This window comes from Neolamprologus brichardi, chromosome 22, assembly GCF_056152115.1.
Source record: "Neolamprologus brichardi isolate AB-2024 chromosome 22, ASM5615211v1, whole genome shotgun sequence".
Lineage (NCBI taxonomy): Eukaryota > Metazoa > Chordata > Actinopteri > Cichliformes > Cichlidae > Neolamprologus > Neolamprologus brichardi.
This window is the reverse complement of record NC_142124.1, coordinates 19,689,200-19,704,312: the sequence shown is the minus strand read 5'-3', so window position 1 is coordinate 19,704,312 and position 15,113 is coordinate 19,689,200. Positions and strand designations below refer to the sequence as shown.

The 15,113-nt window shown below is 41.4% G+C and overlaps 1 protein-coding gene across 1 annotated transcript in view; it reads right to left on the bottom strand.

Moving 5' to 3' along the window:
* Positions 1 to 15,113, bottom strand: part of rapgef5a (Rap guanine nucleotide exchange factor (GEF) 5a) — a 48,298-nt gene that overhangs the window by 12,624 nt on the left and 20,561 nt on the right. Inside the window, exons 6-11 of the mRNA XM_006787700.2 lie at positions 12,141 to 12,222; positions 11,956 to 12,004; positions 11,747 to 11,820; positions 8,543 to 8,722; positions 2,835 to 2,980; positions 1,780 to 1,880 (exon numbers count right to left, since the gene is read on the bottom strand). Of these exons, the coding sequence (XP_006787763.2) occupies positions 1,780 to 1,880; positions 2,835 to 2,980; positions 8,543 to 8,722; positions 11,747 to 11,820; positions 11,956 to 12,004; positions 12,141 to 12,222 (632 nt within the window). The remainder of the gene's footprint in view (positions 1 to 1,779; positions 1,881 to 2,834; positions 2,981 to 8,542; positions 8,723 to 11,746; positions 11,821 to 11,955; positions 12,005 to 12,140; positions 12,223 to 15,113) is intronic.

Sequence of the window (15,113 nt, the reverse complement as noted above, 5' to 3'; positions counted from 1 at the left end):
CCCCGTTCACTCACTTTCCTCACACTTCCTATTCAATCAGAGGAAGTGGAGCCCTTTCTTGACCATTTATCAGTTCTTTTCCTGTTTCCCACCCTCTGTCTCTCCATCCTAAAGTATCCCCATCTACCCCCTCCTCCACTCCACACACCCCCATTTTTCATTTTCTCCTTCTTAGCGATTACATTTCGCCCTGCTACTTCTCTCCTCCTACATTCACCCTCTCCCAGCTCTCTGTGATGATAAATATCCATTTTCATCTTCAACATATGCCCTCTGCGTTTACCCGCTGGCACACACAAAGTCAAACACATGTGCTCAGACGCTGCAACACACATGCACACAGACACACACATAGCACCCTGATGAATAACTCACTGAGTTCTGACCTTGGGCACTTTATCTCTTGTGAGAGAGAAAGGGGTGGAAACAAGAAGCGAGAGAAACTGTGTGTGTGCTGAACTAATCGCACTAATCTGCTGCTGTGTTTTTGTTGCGTCTGTGTTCTCTTTGTGCGTGCACGGTGCACGGTGAGGGGTGTTTGGGGTAATCGCTGCGGAAGCGTGTTTGAGCCTGTTCAACATGCTGCACCGTTAAGCCACCTAAAACGGCATACTGATGCATTCACTCACACACACACACGCATACACACACATACACATATGTGCTTATTCAGGAAACACCAACCATAAAGCAAAGGTAGACATAGACACACACAGAGATGGGGAGAAGATGAAGATAAATTTTGCATTCCCACTTCCTCCTTTCCCTGTGCTGTCATAAAAAAAAGCAAGTGTTTTCTCATTTTCACTAAATAAATATCAGACAGAGCTCCTTCACAAAGACCATCTCAGTCCTCTCTTGCTCTCCTTCTCTCTCTCCCACATTTATCTCTCCGTCTTTCTTCGTTTGCTTCCTGCAATTCAGTGAGATGGCTCCCTGTGGACTGTTGGGAACTGGTGGTGCTGAGGGGGCTGATGCATAAAGGAGCCTTGTCTAGAATAGATGCTAACAGACAAGTGCAGGGTTTTATAAAATGAATGCCGGGACCCAGACCTCCCTCTGTGATTAAAGCATTATTATAGTGGACCTGGGATCTGTGATGGCTCTGAAATGTAATTAGAAGGAAAGAAGTCAAGACCCATTGATATTTGAGAATGCCAATTTTTCACCACGATTTTAGTGCTTTCTAAATTCAAATATGATAAAAGATTAACTAATTACATCAAGGATTGCTATGATTTCCTGAGTAAAGGATTACTGCGCTATAAAACAATCCATAATGTAATAAGCTAGACTTAAGGTTTGTGTAAATGTGACATGACAGTTAACACTGAAATCGTTTGCGGCACAACTGCCTAAAGCACCCCGTGGCAATCATTTCACAAACCCATTAGAGCATTTAACCTCCTGAATGCTCCTCATATTTGTGGCCACTGACATGGCTGAATGAATGCACATACACGCACACCTGGATATGGTTTGAGGGCTGACTCATGCAGCCACACACAGGTTCAAACACAGCAGGGAAATGCTCATACCTCACAGGTCTGACCCAACTTCGGGGAAATTAAGAGACAGAGAGATCGGGGCTGGGTTGTGTTGTAACTTGTGCAGCTGGGAAATAAAGTCCTTGGCAAGAGGTGTGGGGCCTCATTTAACACAAGATACTAAGACTTACAATTAAACTCTACACCTTTACATTTGTGCCATGATGCCTCTGACTACAGCTTCAAGGACAATCAAATGTATGTTTGCGTGTTTACATGTCTCCAAACTCACCGCTCTCCTTGTTCTCTGGTGCCCCTCTTTGGTCATCCAATCGTAGGTCACTTAGCAGATGCTCCAAAATCTTAAGCGGCGTTCCGGACACCACCACATACCTGTAAGATGAAGAGTTGCAGTAAACTTCCTCACTATGGCAAGAGGACCAAGTACCACTTGTGTTCCTCCACCCTGCCACCCTGCCTTCGTCCATATTCTCCTCCGCGTCGTCGTCATCAATGTAGCGAAAATGGGGAACATTAAATGCAAACATCTCTGACTTGCTTCCATCATCATCATGACTGCTATCCTCCTCTTCATCGTCATCGTCTTCATCACTATCTTCATCTAAATCCTCCTCTGCCTCTGCAAGCGTGACTAGCTCAGAGGTCATCTTCATATCTAAACTGTTCCCAGTTCAGCCCTTTAAGGGTCGCTCATTCTGGATGCAAACTGCTCTGCTGTCTGCTCCTGTCAGCCGAGAGCTCCAGAGATTGAAACCCTCTCTCTGACAGCTCCTACAGTAACTCTGACAGAGAACCACGTCTACGGAAAACACTGAAAACTGCTCACACACACATACACATACACCCACTTAACCTGCCTGTCACTGACACTCCCTGCATTGTGCCTTAGGTCAAAGACTGTGGTATGTTGTGCTATGTGTATTCAAGTCAAAGAAATCAACTTTGAAGAACTGCACTTGGAAAGGAACACAGATGTGTAATTATACGAACAGTATAAGATCCTAAAATACACTGATATATGGAAGGAAGTAAACCAGTCTTATGTGATCTATTTTCCTCTTCCAGCTGAAAACAAAAAGCCATTCTCTCCTTCCTGCACTCTGCCAGAAGCCAAAGCATACATTATCCTAGACAAACACACACACGCCCACACAATTTTGACAGCCCTACTGATATTCTGCTTGCATATGCAAAAGTGTGTGTCTGCAACTTGATATCCGAAAGAAAAAAAAACTAAAAACCCAAAAGAGACAGGAGGACTATGATTATGTTTTCATTGCCATTGTTAGTCTGGAGGGCCCTCATTATGCAGGAGGAGGGACCAACCTCTTGTCGCAATCCTCCTCTCTGGACCCGCCCCCGGACGATGTTGGTGAGGGCCTGTCCGATGGCGATGTCACTGATGATGTCACTCTCCGCAACACCAATACGTCCCGACCTCTCTCCTTTAGACAAACCCTTCCTACCGCCTCCTAAAAGAGAAAATGTGAGAAAAATATAACACACAGTCAGGCAAGGACAAACCGCTGGAAGGCGATTAAAGGAGTAGATGCAAGATTTCAAACAGAACAGAACAATACGACGCATCCCATGTGACTTTCTTACGTACTCTGTAGTGGATTTGAAAACTCTTTGTGGTTTTTGCCAACTTTGTTTATTTCCCATCTGCTTTTACCAAACATTTAAGCAAATCAACTGCCTTCTTTAGCTTATAACTGTGGTCTCTACGTGGTGTTCAATAAATAATATAAAATTAAAGTGAAGGATGCATTTAAAACAGTAATTATATAAAATATGGTTTGTGTGATTCTATTAAAGAAAGCAGCTAGCTTGCAATTCTAGTTTTTGTAAACCTCTCAGATATTGCCCTTATTATGCGTTTCTCCAACACATAAGCAAACTCACACCTCAGTTTTAATCCACACTTTTAGACACTGCCTGTGTTGGCAGCTTCGAAGGGAAGGATTGCATTTCCTCTGCCTTTGGAAAGATTTCAAGAATTATATTACAATGAGGACATCTATGAATGTCAGCTTTAAATGATCTCCAGCTCCTTAAATGTGCAGCAACTTGATCCATGACTCTGATACACGCACACAAACACACAGACACACGCTCCTGCTATGATGGTGCAGTGTAACAGTAACAGAGCTCCAGGTGAACAAAGGAGCACAATAAGAAAGAGCCTGAGGAGAAGAGAGAAAAGCAGAGGAGAGAGAGAGAGATCAAAGGAGCAGGAGAGCAGAGATAGATAAAGAAGCGACATCTCTCCTCCAGATGCTCGCTGCAGTCTCTGTCCCAGCCAGAAGGACTGAGCAGCAGTCACAACTGACACAGGGAGTCAGTGCAAGGCTGTTTTTTCTCTTTAGCTGGCCATAAAATTAACAATTTAGATGGAACATTTCCACTGCCTGATAAAAAGAAACCAAACCTCTGAAAACAACACTAACCAGATCTTTAAAAAATGTGCTACGCTTCATAAAAGTGTGAACAACGCACTAGATAGTAACTGCTTTTGCAACGATCTGTGTCTAAAGTGAAAATATAGAGATTTCTGCTGAAGCTGATTGAGATCACAAACACACACATACCTGTATAATATTTAGAAAAAAAACTGAGACAAGTTTGCAGAGAGCAGAGAGCAACACACACATCTCTGGTATTGTACGATGAAAGGATCAGTCTGATCCCAAGAGACAGCAGGTGGGATCTGACTTGTGTCAGACAAAACAATATGCCCAAAGTGGTGTGTGTGTGTGTAGAGGTGTGTGTGTGCAGACATGTTTCAGTGATTCATATTCTATGGGAGTGTGACACAGATGTGCAGCAGCAGCCATCACATCCAGTGTACTGTAGCGTGTCTAATTCTTTTTCTAAAGGAATGATAATTGCTGGTTGATGGTACCTTTACACCCCCTCCAACATGTTAGAATAGTAGACTCTATCAGGCTGATCACCTGAACAGTTATTCAACCATCACACTTCCATGTTTAGAGCTCGTACTGTGATAAGCCAACAAGAAAATAAATATTTAATTGCACTGGGGTTTGTTTTGTTTTTTGCTTAGTTCTTCTACGTTATATAACATTAGGTGTTACCTTAAGACCTTCCAAAACACAGCAAAGTAATAACTTTGATATAATTATTCTATACAGAAGAAACTTGAGCACCACCCCCTAACTCTTGTCAGGCCCAAAACATTCATACCAAAATAGCAAGGAATGCAACTGTGAAATCCCCTAGGGCTAAACTTTATCTAAATTGGGGGATAAACACAAACACTAAACTGAGCTGAATTCACAGACCTGAAAAGCAGACAAAAACACCATCCACCTGTAGAGAACAGGGACTTTCATAAAAGGACATAGTCCTAATGACATGATGTTTAATTTCCTCTATAACATGCTAAAAATAATCATACGGAAGGGTTTACAACACAGAAATGCAAACAGGATATTAGCAAAGCAGTGACAGCTCATCTGACAAACCATCATTAATCACATTATGGCCTGGCACAGACACCGCGCCCAGCGACCCTGATCTGGTGCCGAGATAACAAGTTTGGTGGCCTAAGGGTCTAAAGGGGACACGGCACTGAACAGAGACTGGGATCGGCTTTATCACGAGTCTCCCTTCTCTATCTCTGTTGACTCTTCCTGTCACTCTACACCATCAGATATATAATAAAGTGCTCTAGAAATACACATAAAAAAAAGACACTCATTATGTAACCAATTACAACATTACTGTAAAACAAAGAAGAAGAAAATGTTCTGCCTTCCTGATTCAGTAGCAAGCTGTTGATCTTTCCGACAACACTTACATTCTTTACACAGATGCCAAGAAAAACAACTCTGAGCCAAGAATGGAGGAAGGCAGTGAGACAACACAAACACACTCAAGATCAAAAATCTTTCAGAAAATGCAGCAAAGTAAAACTTGCAGCAGTAACACTATGACAATTAGTAACATGCACGCAACACCTCACATACGTTTGTACGTCGTAAGAATAAAGTGCAAACAGCAAAATGAGAGAAAAGGCATTTAATGTAGAGGCATGAAAAAGTAAAACTATCCAAAAGGGCACTTGTGGAGAGGAGGGGTCAGAAAGTTATGCAATAGAAAAAGACAGTGAGAACAAAAAAGAAACGATAGATGAAAGGCAAGAGCCTGGGAAGTAAAGTGAGGGAGACAGAGGAGTGTGGGAGAAAGCAGCATTTACAGAAGACAAAAAACAGAAACATTTTAAGCAAGCTGCCATGCGTTTTAGCAAAACATCTGATATGAAAGGAAAAAAGGGGGATTTCAGGCAGTTACACATCAATAACAAAGAGAGAGCTTTCCAAATAAATAATGGATCTGTTTTAATGCCTCCTTACTTTACTGTCTCCCAATAACACCAACATATCAACCTCTAATGTATAGACTAAAAAAACTGTAGGTAAAAACTGTGGGTATGACATTTCTGAAATGTCTCAAAGGCATAAAAAAAGAATTTCTTTAGACAGTCACTGGTTCTCTGCTAACAGGTGTATCGGTCCGTTTCTTCCTGTTCTTGTTGCTCCTTCCTCAAACCATTTGTACTTCCAGCTCTCCTTGCATTCACCCAATTTTTCCTGTCCCCCGCTCCCTCGCCCCCTGTCTGTCTCCAAATTGTGCAGACTTCATGCTCGAAAGGTTTGAGAAGTCGAAACAGAAAAAAGAAAGCTCAGAAACCTGGGGACACGCTGCACTCGTCACAGGGTCAAAGAGTTCAATCCGAGTGTGAAAATTTAAGGATATATTTATTATATATATATTCAGCTTTGTACAGGATTTGAAAGTCTCTTTTACCCTCACTGTTTCTATCAGTTAGTCACACACAGACACACAGCATGACGTAACATTGTCAGGAAAGGTGGATGCCCATGCAAAGCCTAAAGGAAGCACTCTCTGTTCCTTTCCTGTTCCTACTAATGTATGTGTGTGTCAACACTGACCAAGCCATATCTTTGTTATGATAGCTCTGTGCCTGATTCCTGGAAATAATGGATAAGAGTATAACACACAATGCTTTTAAGTCAGCAGCACACAGATGGTATGTGCAACCACACATAGTGGGACACACATAAAGCATTAATCCCAAAACCTGCCCAGTGTGTAGTGCATGGTGTAACACTGAAGAACCCTTTGTGTAGGTGGACCTCCCGAAACTTCTAATGCTGATTAAATGTGGAAGAGTAACAAAAATGCAAGTCAGAAATGACTATTGAGAAATGGAAAAACCCAAAGGAATGCTATGACACAGGAGTTAAATCACTATGGAAACAGCCCACACTGGTTTGTCAGAGCTTATCTGTCACAAAAAAAAAAGAAAATCACCATGACAACCCAGTAAAAGGAGAATGGTTTCTGTTGTGTATCGAGCTGGTCGTCTAGCTTTGGTTTCTGCTAAATTCTGCAGCCTGAGCTGAACGATGAGTTGAAACAATAACACCTACGAATAAAAGGCCAACTGAGTTAAATCAGGGCTGCAAAGCATCTTTGTTTCAAAAGATGTTTTTAATAATTTATTATGTTGTGTGGCTCAAAACTGACACACGTATTGGTCACATGCAGTTTAAACTGCTTGCACTGTAGTGCTATACAGCAACACCTGGGGATGTCACACCACACTTTTATGCTATAATATTAAAGGCATGGATACATCAAATAAGAAATGTGGCCAGCAATGCACCTTACACTACTTGTGTTCTGGTATATGAAAAAGCGCACTTTTCTTTTCAACAAGATTTTGTCGATAAGGCACCTTAAATGTAAATTATACTTTGTAGAGGAAAAAATGCTTTCAGTGCTGATGCGTCATTTATGTAAAGAAATCTACACACAGCCAGGCTGCTTTGAATTTCTGTTTGACATCCTGGAATAACCAAACAGTGTTCTGTTTACTCTGACAAAGTAAAAAATGGGCACGACTGCAGGATCAATAAACTACATTAACTTAAAGCTATACTTGCTCAGATTTATGTTACATGAGATAAATCCTTCAAGAGTCTAAATACAGATATAATGATATTTATACCTAAAGGTTTAGAGCATAATGATTAGATTGGAGTCTAGTTGATCTCTCTCTTGCATCCCTCCTCTAATATATAAGATGATAAAATACTGTATATTTTTATTGTGTACATTTTCAAGAAATGAAACTAGATTTATGCACACTTTAGAAAATCCCTAAGGCTGGGCTTCAGTCAGACTCACACAGACACACAACCACGGTGATGCAGGGTGAAATGTGACTGCATTTCCTTCGTTTCCGGCCCTCAGGTGTACTGTAGAGCAGGATCATACAGTACAACGCTTCACTAACACCCCTCTCATTATCAGCCCACTCTGACTCAGCCTGCCACAGGGCAAGCAGCACATGAACATACACATGCAAGCGCCCACGAATGATTATAAGCTCTAGCCAGCAAACTGACACACACACACATCTACACGCACACACACAGTACTTGACAGCGTGTAAAAAGAGTATGAGATCACGATGCGCTAAGCCATTATTAACACCCACATTAGATGAGCTACAGAACTGGTGTATGTTTAAAGTAAAGTGATCTGAATGAAGCTGAGCTCTGGGCGTCTTCAGTGATAACTTTAGTTGGCATGTGCATGTCAGTGCAGAATTGTGCCCTCGTGTACTGAGAAAAGGTCTAAAAAGGCCAGGCATGCTGGAAAATACATGCATGCATGCGTGCCTATCCCTTAGCTGGACAGAACCACCAATAATGATGGTGCTGAGGAGGATTTACTCGCATGATCCCTGACCTGAATCCATGAGTAACTCTGACCTGAGGTGTGTGTGTGCCTGCTTAAAAATGATGACAGTAATGACAACATTAACCGCATGACGTCCATTACTCTCCACTCACACTAAGCGTGCAGCCACAACTCTGTCTGCAGATTACATGGTAAGAGTTCACAAGACAACGTCAGCAGTCCTGCCGATACTATAAGATGTACTATAATATCAAACTATAGCACTCTCTACTCACCGCCTGGTTCCTGTCGGGTAGACGGTAGTTGTGGTTCTGCAGCAGCCGACAGCCGTCTTTGGCGAGCCTCTGCACGGCCTCCAGCCCCAGCCGGCTGGTTAGCTCCTCGCGGCCGCACACGGTGCCCATCCCTCCGCCGCCGCTGCTGCTGCTGTCCCGCAAAGCACACACACCTCCCAGCTGCAACGCAGGAGGCATGAAGACATATCTCAGCCCGCAGTCCCAAGACATTGTAGAAACACTCAGAGTATGTTTGAGGAATGGAGGTCAACAAAGTTTGGTCATAATCCAGAAACACACAAGGAGAAGTTTTCTGTTGCCCCTATATATCCATGTGAGTAGGATAAGAAAATGTGGTAATCCTAGCTCTCTCTATCTAATCTTGTTCTCCATGTTATTATTACTTGTCTCTTTATTCTTTTCTATCTATTACTGTCACTAATTCCTTTTTATCTACTGAACTTCTCTTTGTCTCAGTCTGACTGCTCTGTGTCAGAGGATCTGGTGGAGAAGGAATGAGAGTGTGTGATTAGTAGTATAAGTGGGCGGGAGTGGGTGTCTGTGTGAGAATAGTGTGCTAGGGTGCAAGTGTGGTGTCTGTCTCCTCCCCTCTATAGTCAGTACAGAAATCTGCCACTGTCCTGGTAGTCTAGCTGAGGCAGATGAAATAAGAAAGTGGATAAAAAGGTATAACATTGTGGCCTTAAAAAAGGAAAACGAAACAGGAACATATTTCCCTGAAATAGCTCAAGGATTCTGAAGAAACCAGTGCTTTTGTCCCTAGATATACCTGACAATAGAAAACATTACTGTGTGAGTGTGCTCCCCAGGGTGCTAGTATGATGGTTATCACCAGTGGCTGGTAGCCTGGTCTGTTTATTTTCCTTGGAAGAGAGATAGAAAGGGGAGGGGGGGTGTTTCATTTGGCTGGGGGTGGGTGGGTATCCTTTCCTGTGGGCTCAACTATCCCACGGTGCCATGTTCCAATAGAAGGTAACACACAGCCCTGCAGAACATCGCTCATTTTTGTTTACTAGGAAAACACACATTGTTATCCTATACGTTTTGCAGTTGTACTTGTTTATTAACATGCAACACCTATGTTACCACTAAAGTCTGCAGCAGCTCCTAAACAGCTCCTGATGGATCAATGTAATGTCTGGATCAGATTCACTATTCGCTGTATCCACCTGGGTTGAATAGCAGTTTCCACAGCATTCACGACTGTACCAACATAGTGAGGAGTCCTACATCATTTACTTGTAAATGTACATTAGTGCCTATATTCATTTGCAAATGACTCTAATTCATTTAAATTATGCACTTCATTTGTTGCTGGTAATTAAAGCAAAACTAGTTTAATGCGTTTGTAGTCAGTGAGAGGCAGAATGAGGAATGAGAGTGGAGAAGACGATTCCTCGTTAAGAACAGCTCTACTTCGAAGCAGCTGGATTCATAATGTGTTTGGGCTCATTTGGATATTTTCTCTTTTTCCTCGGCCAACAAAACAAATATGAAAATTTGAGCTTGTCTCATAAATAGCTTACTATGTTAGCCAGAACTCACTTCCAAGCTGCCAAAATCCAGATAACACGACGTATTCAAACAAAATAACACTGTGCAGTTAGACTTTGTGGATTGATATTTAAAAGGAGGGATCAAGAGAGTAAAAAGAACGTGTCACTGTCAATTAGCTTTTCAGTATATGTGAAATATAAAAATCCACAGAGGAGCGACAACTGAGCAACAACAGCACAACACAAACACATACCAACAACATCCAGTGAACTGAACAGGTTATAATAGAATTGCTGCAGTCAGAAGCAAAATATAAATATGTTTAAGCATATATGTTTTACTCTTTAAAGAATACTTTATCTGCTTTAGACCTCTACATTTTTTCAAATTGATCATCATTAACACATCACAAGGCATCACAACAAGCTGAAGTGTGACGAGCCAAAAACCAAAAAGTGGAAGTAAAATGTGAAGTGGCTCTGTGTATGAAATGGTTTATGTACATCTAGGAGGGATGGCTCAATGCAAAGTGCCTTTTTCCTATGATGAAGCATTTCTGTCTTGACTGCAGTAGTCTCCTCCAGGAGGTCTCTATGCATGGGGCACTAAATTATTATCTGACTACCAATATTACAAGCCTAATATGCTACGGCCTTTGCAGTCACCCCAGATCATCCCACCTAGGAGAGGCTTAGGACCAAGGTGTCAGGCTAATGTATTTTTAGCATTTGAGAGACATAAATTTCAATATTAGAGGGTGAACAGCTCACCATGCACTTTCACATGCCCTTAAATTGTTGTGACCATACAAACTAGTTGTATCAAACTGTACTATCCACAAACTACACTTGCATCCTCCAGGCAGACTTGACAACAACTACTTCTTTGTGATCCATGTGCATGTCTCCAAGCACGTATAATCCTAGCCTTAGACAGTGCTCTAAACCACCATCATCAAAATACCAACTAGGGAATAACCTTCAGAAGAATGGTGTTCCTTCCTTTGGCGGAAGAAACACCAATGCTAAAAAGCACTGAAGCTATTCTAGTGTTGCATGATGACCCAGCACCTCACTACGACGCTATATGGATATTCCTTTAATCTGTCACCCATCCGTACACATTACTATATGTGTGCAATTGTGTTTAAAAGCTGTTCTTCCTCCTGTTTTCCTGCTCTTTCTTCATTTCTCTGGTGTATCCACCGAATTAATAATTCATAGAGAGAAAGTTCTGGCTCTACATAGTTGGAAACAAACAGATCTCCCTCTGCACTTTGCTCTGACCCTGTTTTCTACATTCAACCCCATGTGTACCCCCTACATAAATTCAACCTGCAACCTTTAAGAGACAAAGATAGATTGAGCAAAACAATTATCATTTTTATCTCTTCATGTTGGAGGGGATCTGTGTTTGAGTTGAGACTTTGTATTGCTGCATTAGGGTTGAACGAGCTACTAGAATGTGTTTATTGTGCCCTATTTAGACACTAAAATAGCTTCTTAACAGTAATGCAACAAGAACGCAAACTGATTCGGCTGTAGGCCTACTTCAGGCAAGTGCAAACTGTCGAAGCAGCAGATTCCTTTTTTAAATGAAATGAACTTTGGAAAATTAATTGAAGGACAAGACTATGGTTAAAAGAAAAAAAGGGGGGTTAGAGACGGTTTTTACTGTGTGTGTTACCGGACTGCTCTCCTCGCTGGGCGTTCGAGGCTCCTGGTGGCTCGTCTCTGCTGTCTCAGAGTCCTGCTCTGACACTGTAACCAATCAAACAGCAGCACATTAACACGTTTCTTCTTACAACATGACATTGTCCTTTTCATTCTGTCTTCTCACTGTGGAAACATTGAAAAGGTAACACACACACATACACATCAACTAAATGTACTTACAAGCTTTACGTGTCTTTCGCGCAAGAGCAGCCGCCAACTCACTTTGCACCTATAAGAAAGAAGACTGAAGATGTTAGACCACAAAAACATACACAAACACATCTGGTGAACTATAACATAATCCAGTTTTCATCTAATGTTTATCTCATTAGGTGATGATGCTGTATTGACCCTGCCACACTGACCGTAGAAGTGAGTCTCTCAAGAGCTTTCATCTGAAGAATCTCACTGCAGATGTCCCTGTTGCCTTCAGAGTCTTCCTCTGACCTTGGAGAGACAGAAACACCTTTACTGGTAACTAACTGGTTCGTAAAATTTAAATAAAACACCCCACAATGACAAAAGTTTCTTTTTAAAGTCCTCACTACACTGCCCCCTGGTTTAATAAGAAAGAACTACAGCCAGATCCAAATTGGTTCTATTCGTCTGAATAGCAGCGATGTTGGTACATCACCACTTTCCTATTTAATAAATTAAATAAGCTGACTTTGTTGTGGTGGAACCTTATTATATTATAATTTTACAGTGACTTCATTAAGGTGGCACAACAAGTTCTCAAACACCAACCGATGAGAAATCTCATTGTAAAATGGCGTGAAAGTGCACAAGACTTTTTCGTGACTTTGTTTTACCTGTATTCAAAGTTGCCAATTACAATTAAATAGAAGTTTTGACATAATTGTTCTATAAAGCTGATTATGAATGCTAAATTTTTTTAATGAAAATTAAATGAAAACATGAGTGCTAAGGTGAAATCACGGGGAAAATCTTATTCCCTAAAGTTGTACCGGCCCATCTGAGTTATCATCCTGTGTTTATAGTTCCTCAGGGCCTGCATGGGTTTGTATTAGGAACTGCTCATCGGCCCTTTCTCTTTTTCATGTGGTTTATGCAAAACAGCTCAGAGACACACCCTTCTGTTGAAGTTAAAGTGGCCTAGTTTGTGTGTGTGTAGGTACTGGCAGTGAGTACATCGGATCACAATTCATATAGATGTGCAGCTCTTGTTGAGTTTTTTTTTTCTAAAAGTACTCTGTGAATATATTTAGGTTTAACTTCATTTGTGTGTGCGTGTGTGTGTGTTTGTGTGTGTGTGTGTGTGTGTGTGTGTGTGTGTGTGTGTGTGTGTGCTTTGGGTAAACAGGGGGTTGTTTGGGGGTAAACTCTGCAGTATAACTCAGTAATAATACAAGATTGCACTGAGTTTGCCTTCAGTGGCGACACACTGCACCCGAGGGCCTCTCATCTAATATGTTCTCTTACAAAACCACTGTTTGGATTGGTCTCCCACATACTGCCTCACCCCCACATGACACACACATATATTCTCCCTGCCTCTAGCACACACACTCACGCACGTACACACACATGCCCCAATTTGCATACAATTTGGATTTTATCAACAGGTGCCGTAGGCACTTGTAATAGTTGTAGAGGAAAGAAGATGAAGCCTGTGTGGCTGTGTGTGTGTGCATTTGTGTTTGTGTGTGTGTCTACACTGTAATCTGATAAGAGAACGGTAGATGCAGAAGCAGGAGAGATGGTGATAACGCATAGCCTTCAGCCTGACACTTCAGCTTTGGCACAGACAGAGAGAGACAGAGGCAGGCAGGACATCAGATGCCTGGAAGGAGTGAAATCCTTTCCTTGTAGCTTAATTGGTCAGAATTACTGGTTTCTGTTAACAAACTCAGTGGAACAATAGGAGCAAATTATTCATTTTTGTTTGTTTCATACTTTACATTTTTATTACCCATCAAATCTAGAAGCCCATTACAAAACAAAGTCTATTCTGAGCCATGATAAATGCTAAATTTATTCCAAACAGTGTCCTTAATTCTGTTTGTTGTTGTTCATTTGGTAATTTGGTGACTCACCATGAGCCTGAATGCACCAGAGCTGAAAAAGAGGTGCAGTAGGAGGTGTGTCACCGGTCATTAAACAACACAAAGCAGAAACTGATACGAGATTATGATGATGGGTCACCTCCTTGTTCAAATTGTATCAGAGTGCACGGCACAAAGAGCAGTCATGTTTTTTGCCAAACACATCTTTGACACAGAGTTCTTCAGTCAGAATAATACAACTACATAACGTAGACACTGCGCACACGCATGTAGTCATGATCTGAATTTTTCCAGTCTAACAACAAAATAAAGGCTTTTTAACAGACTACGACAGACTGAGTGTGAATCATAAGGAGGACGTGTTCTCTGGAATAACCTCCTCTCTAGCTAAAACCCTTCGCTATTCTGCTAGACTGGCTTTTTTGGCTTTACTCGCCTCCCTTTTAAAATAGAGAGGGCTATAGATCGTCTAGTGTAGCACCAGAGGACTATACAAAGCAAGCAAGTACGTTTTCCCCTCTCAGGCGAACGGTGGCATATTTTAGCTCCTGGCAAGTCTGCCTCTCCTGCACAATGCAGAGAACAGCGTTTTTCCACAGACGGGGAAACCAGCAAAATAATTGTTATTGACAACCACCTCATGCATCACACAGTAAAGTGTGTATATGGACTATGGGTTACAGTATATGAAATACACAGTGTCATGCAGGATAAGAAAGGGATCCAGTGTCTAATAAATTGTTATTTTTGAAACATTTCCTCCTTTTGTCACTTTTAGTGTTGCTTGTGATCTCAACGTATTAACTTTTTAAGCAGTTGAGACAATATTGTGTAAATTGTTAAACTACTGTAGTGTAGATTGAGTTGTACTGCACTCCATAATATTCAAAATGTAATGTTTCGTTTAAATCCTTAAATGTAAATGTAGCAGAGCTTATTATACTGAGTTGCGTCACACTGGGAAGATGCTCATATGTATGTCGCTGTGTCATGGGATTTGGCAGCTGTATGCAGTTGATATTCAGTGCATGACATATTGATGTTGGCATCTAGAGTACCCAAGACATTTCTATATAAGTAAGATTTACTCTTTATGTAATGGGAGGTAAAGAGTTTGGAAAAAGAATGATGCCAATCTCAATTTGTTTATTGCTGTTGTCAAAAAAAGCTCATTAAATGAAAACTTCACTGACTTAATCAAAGAAAGATTCTTGTATGACAATATTGGATTCGCTCATGTCGCACGTTTAAACTTGCAATCTGCCTGAAACCATGACATTCCTGACAATTTATAACAGCGAAAACTAACAA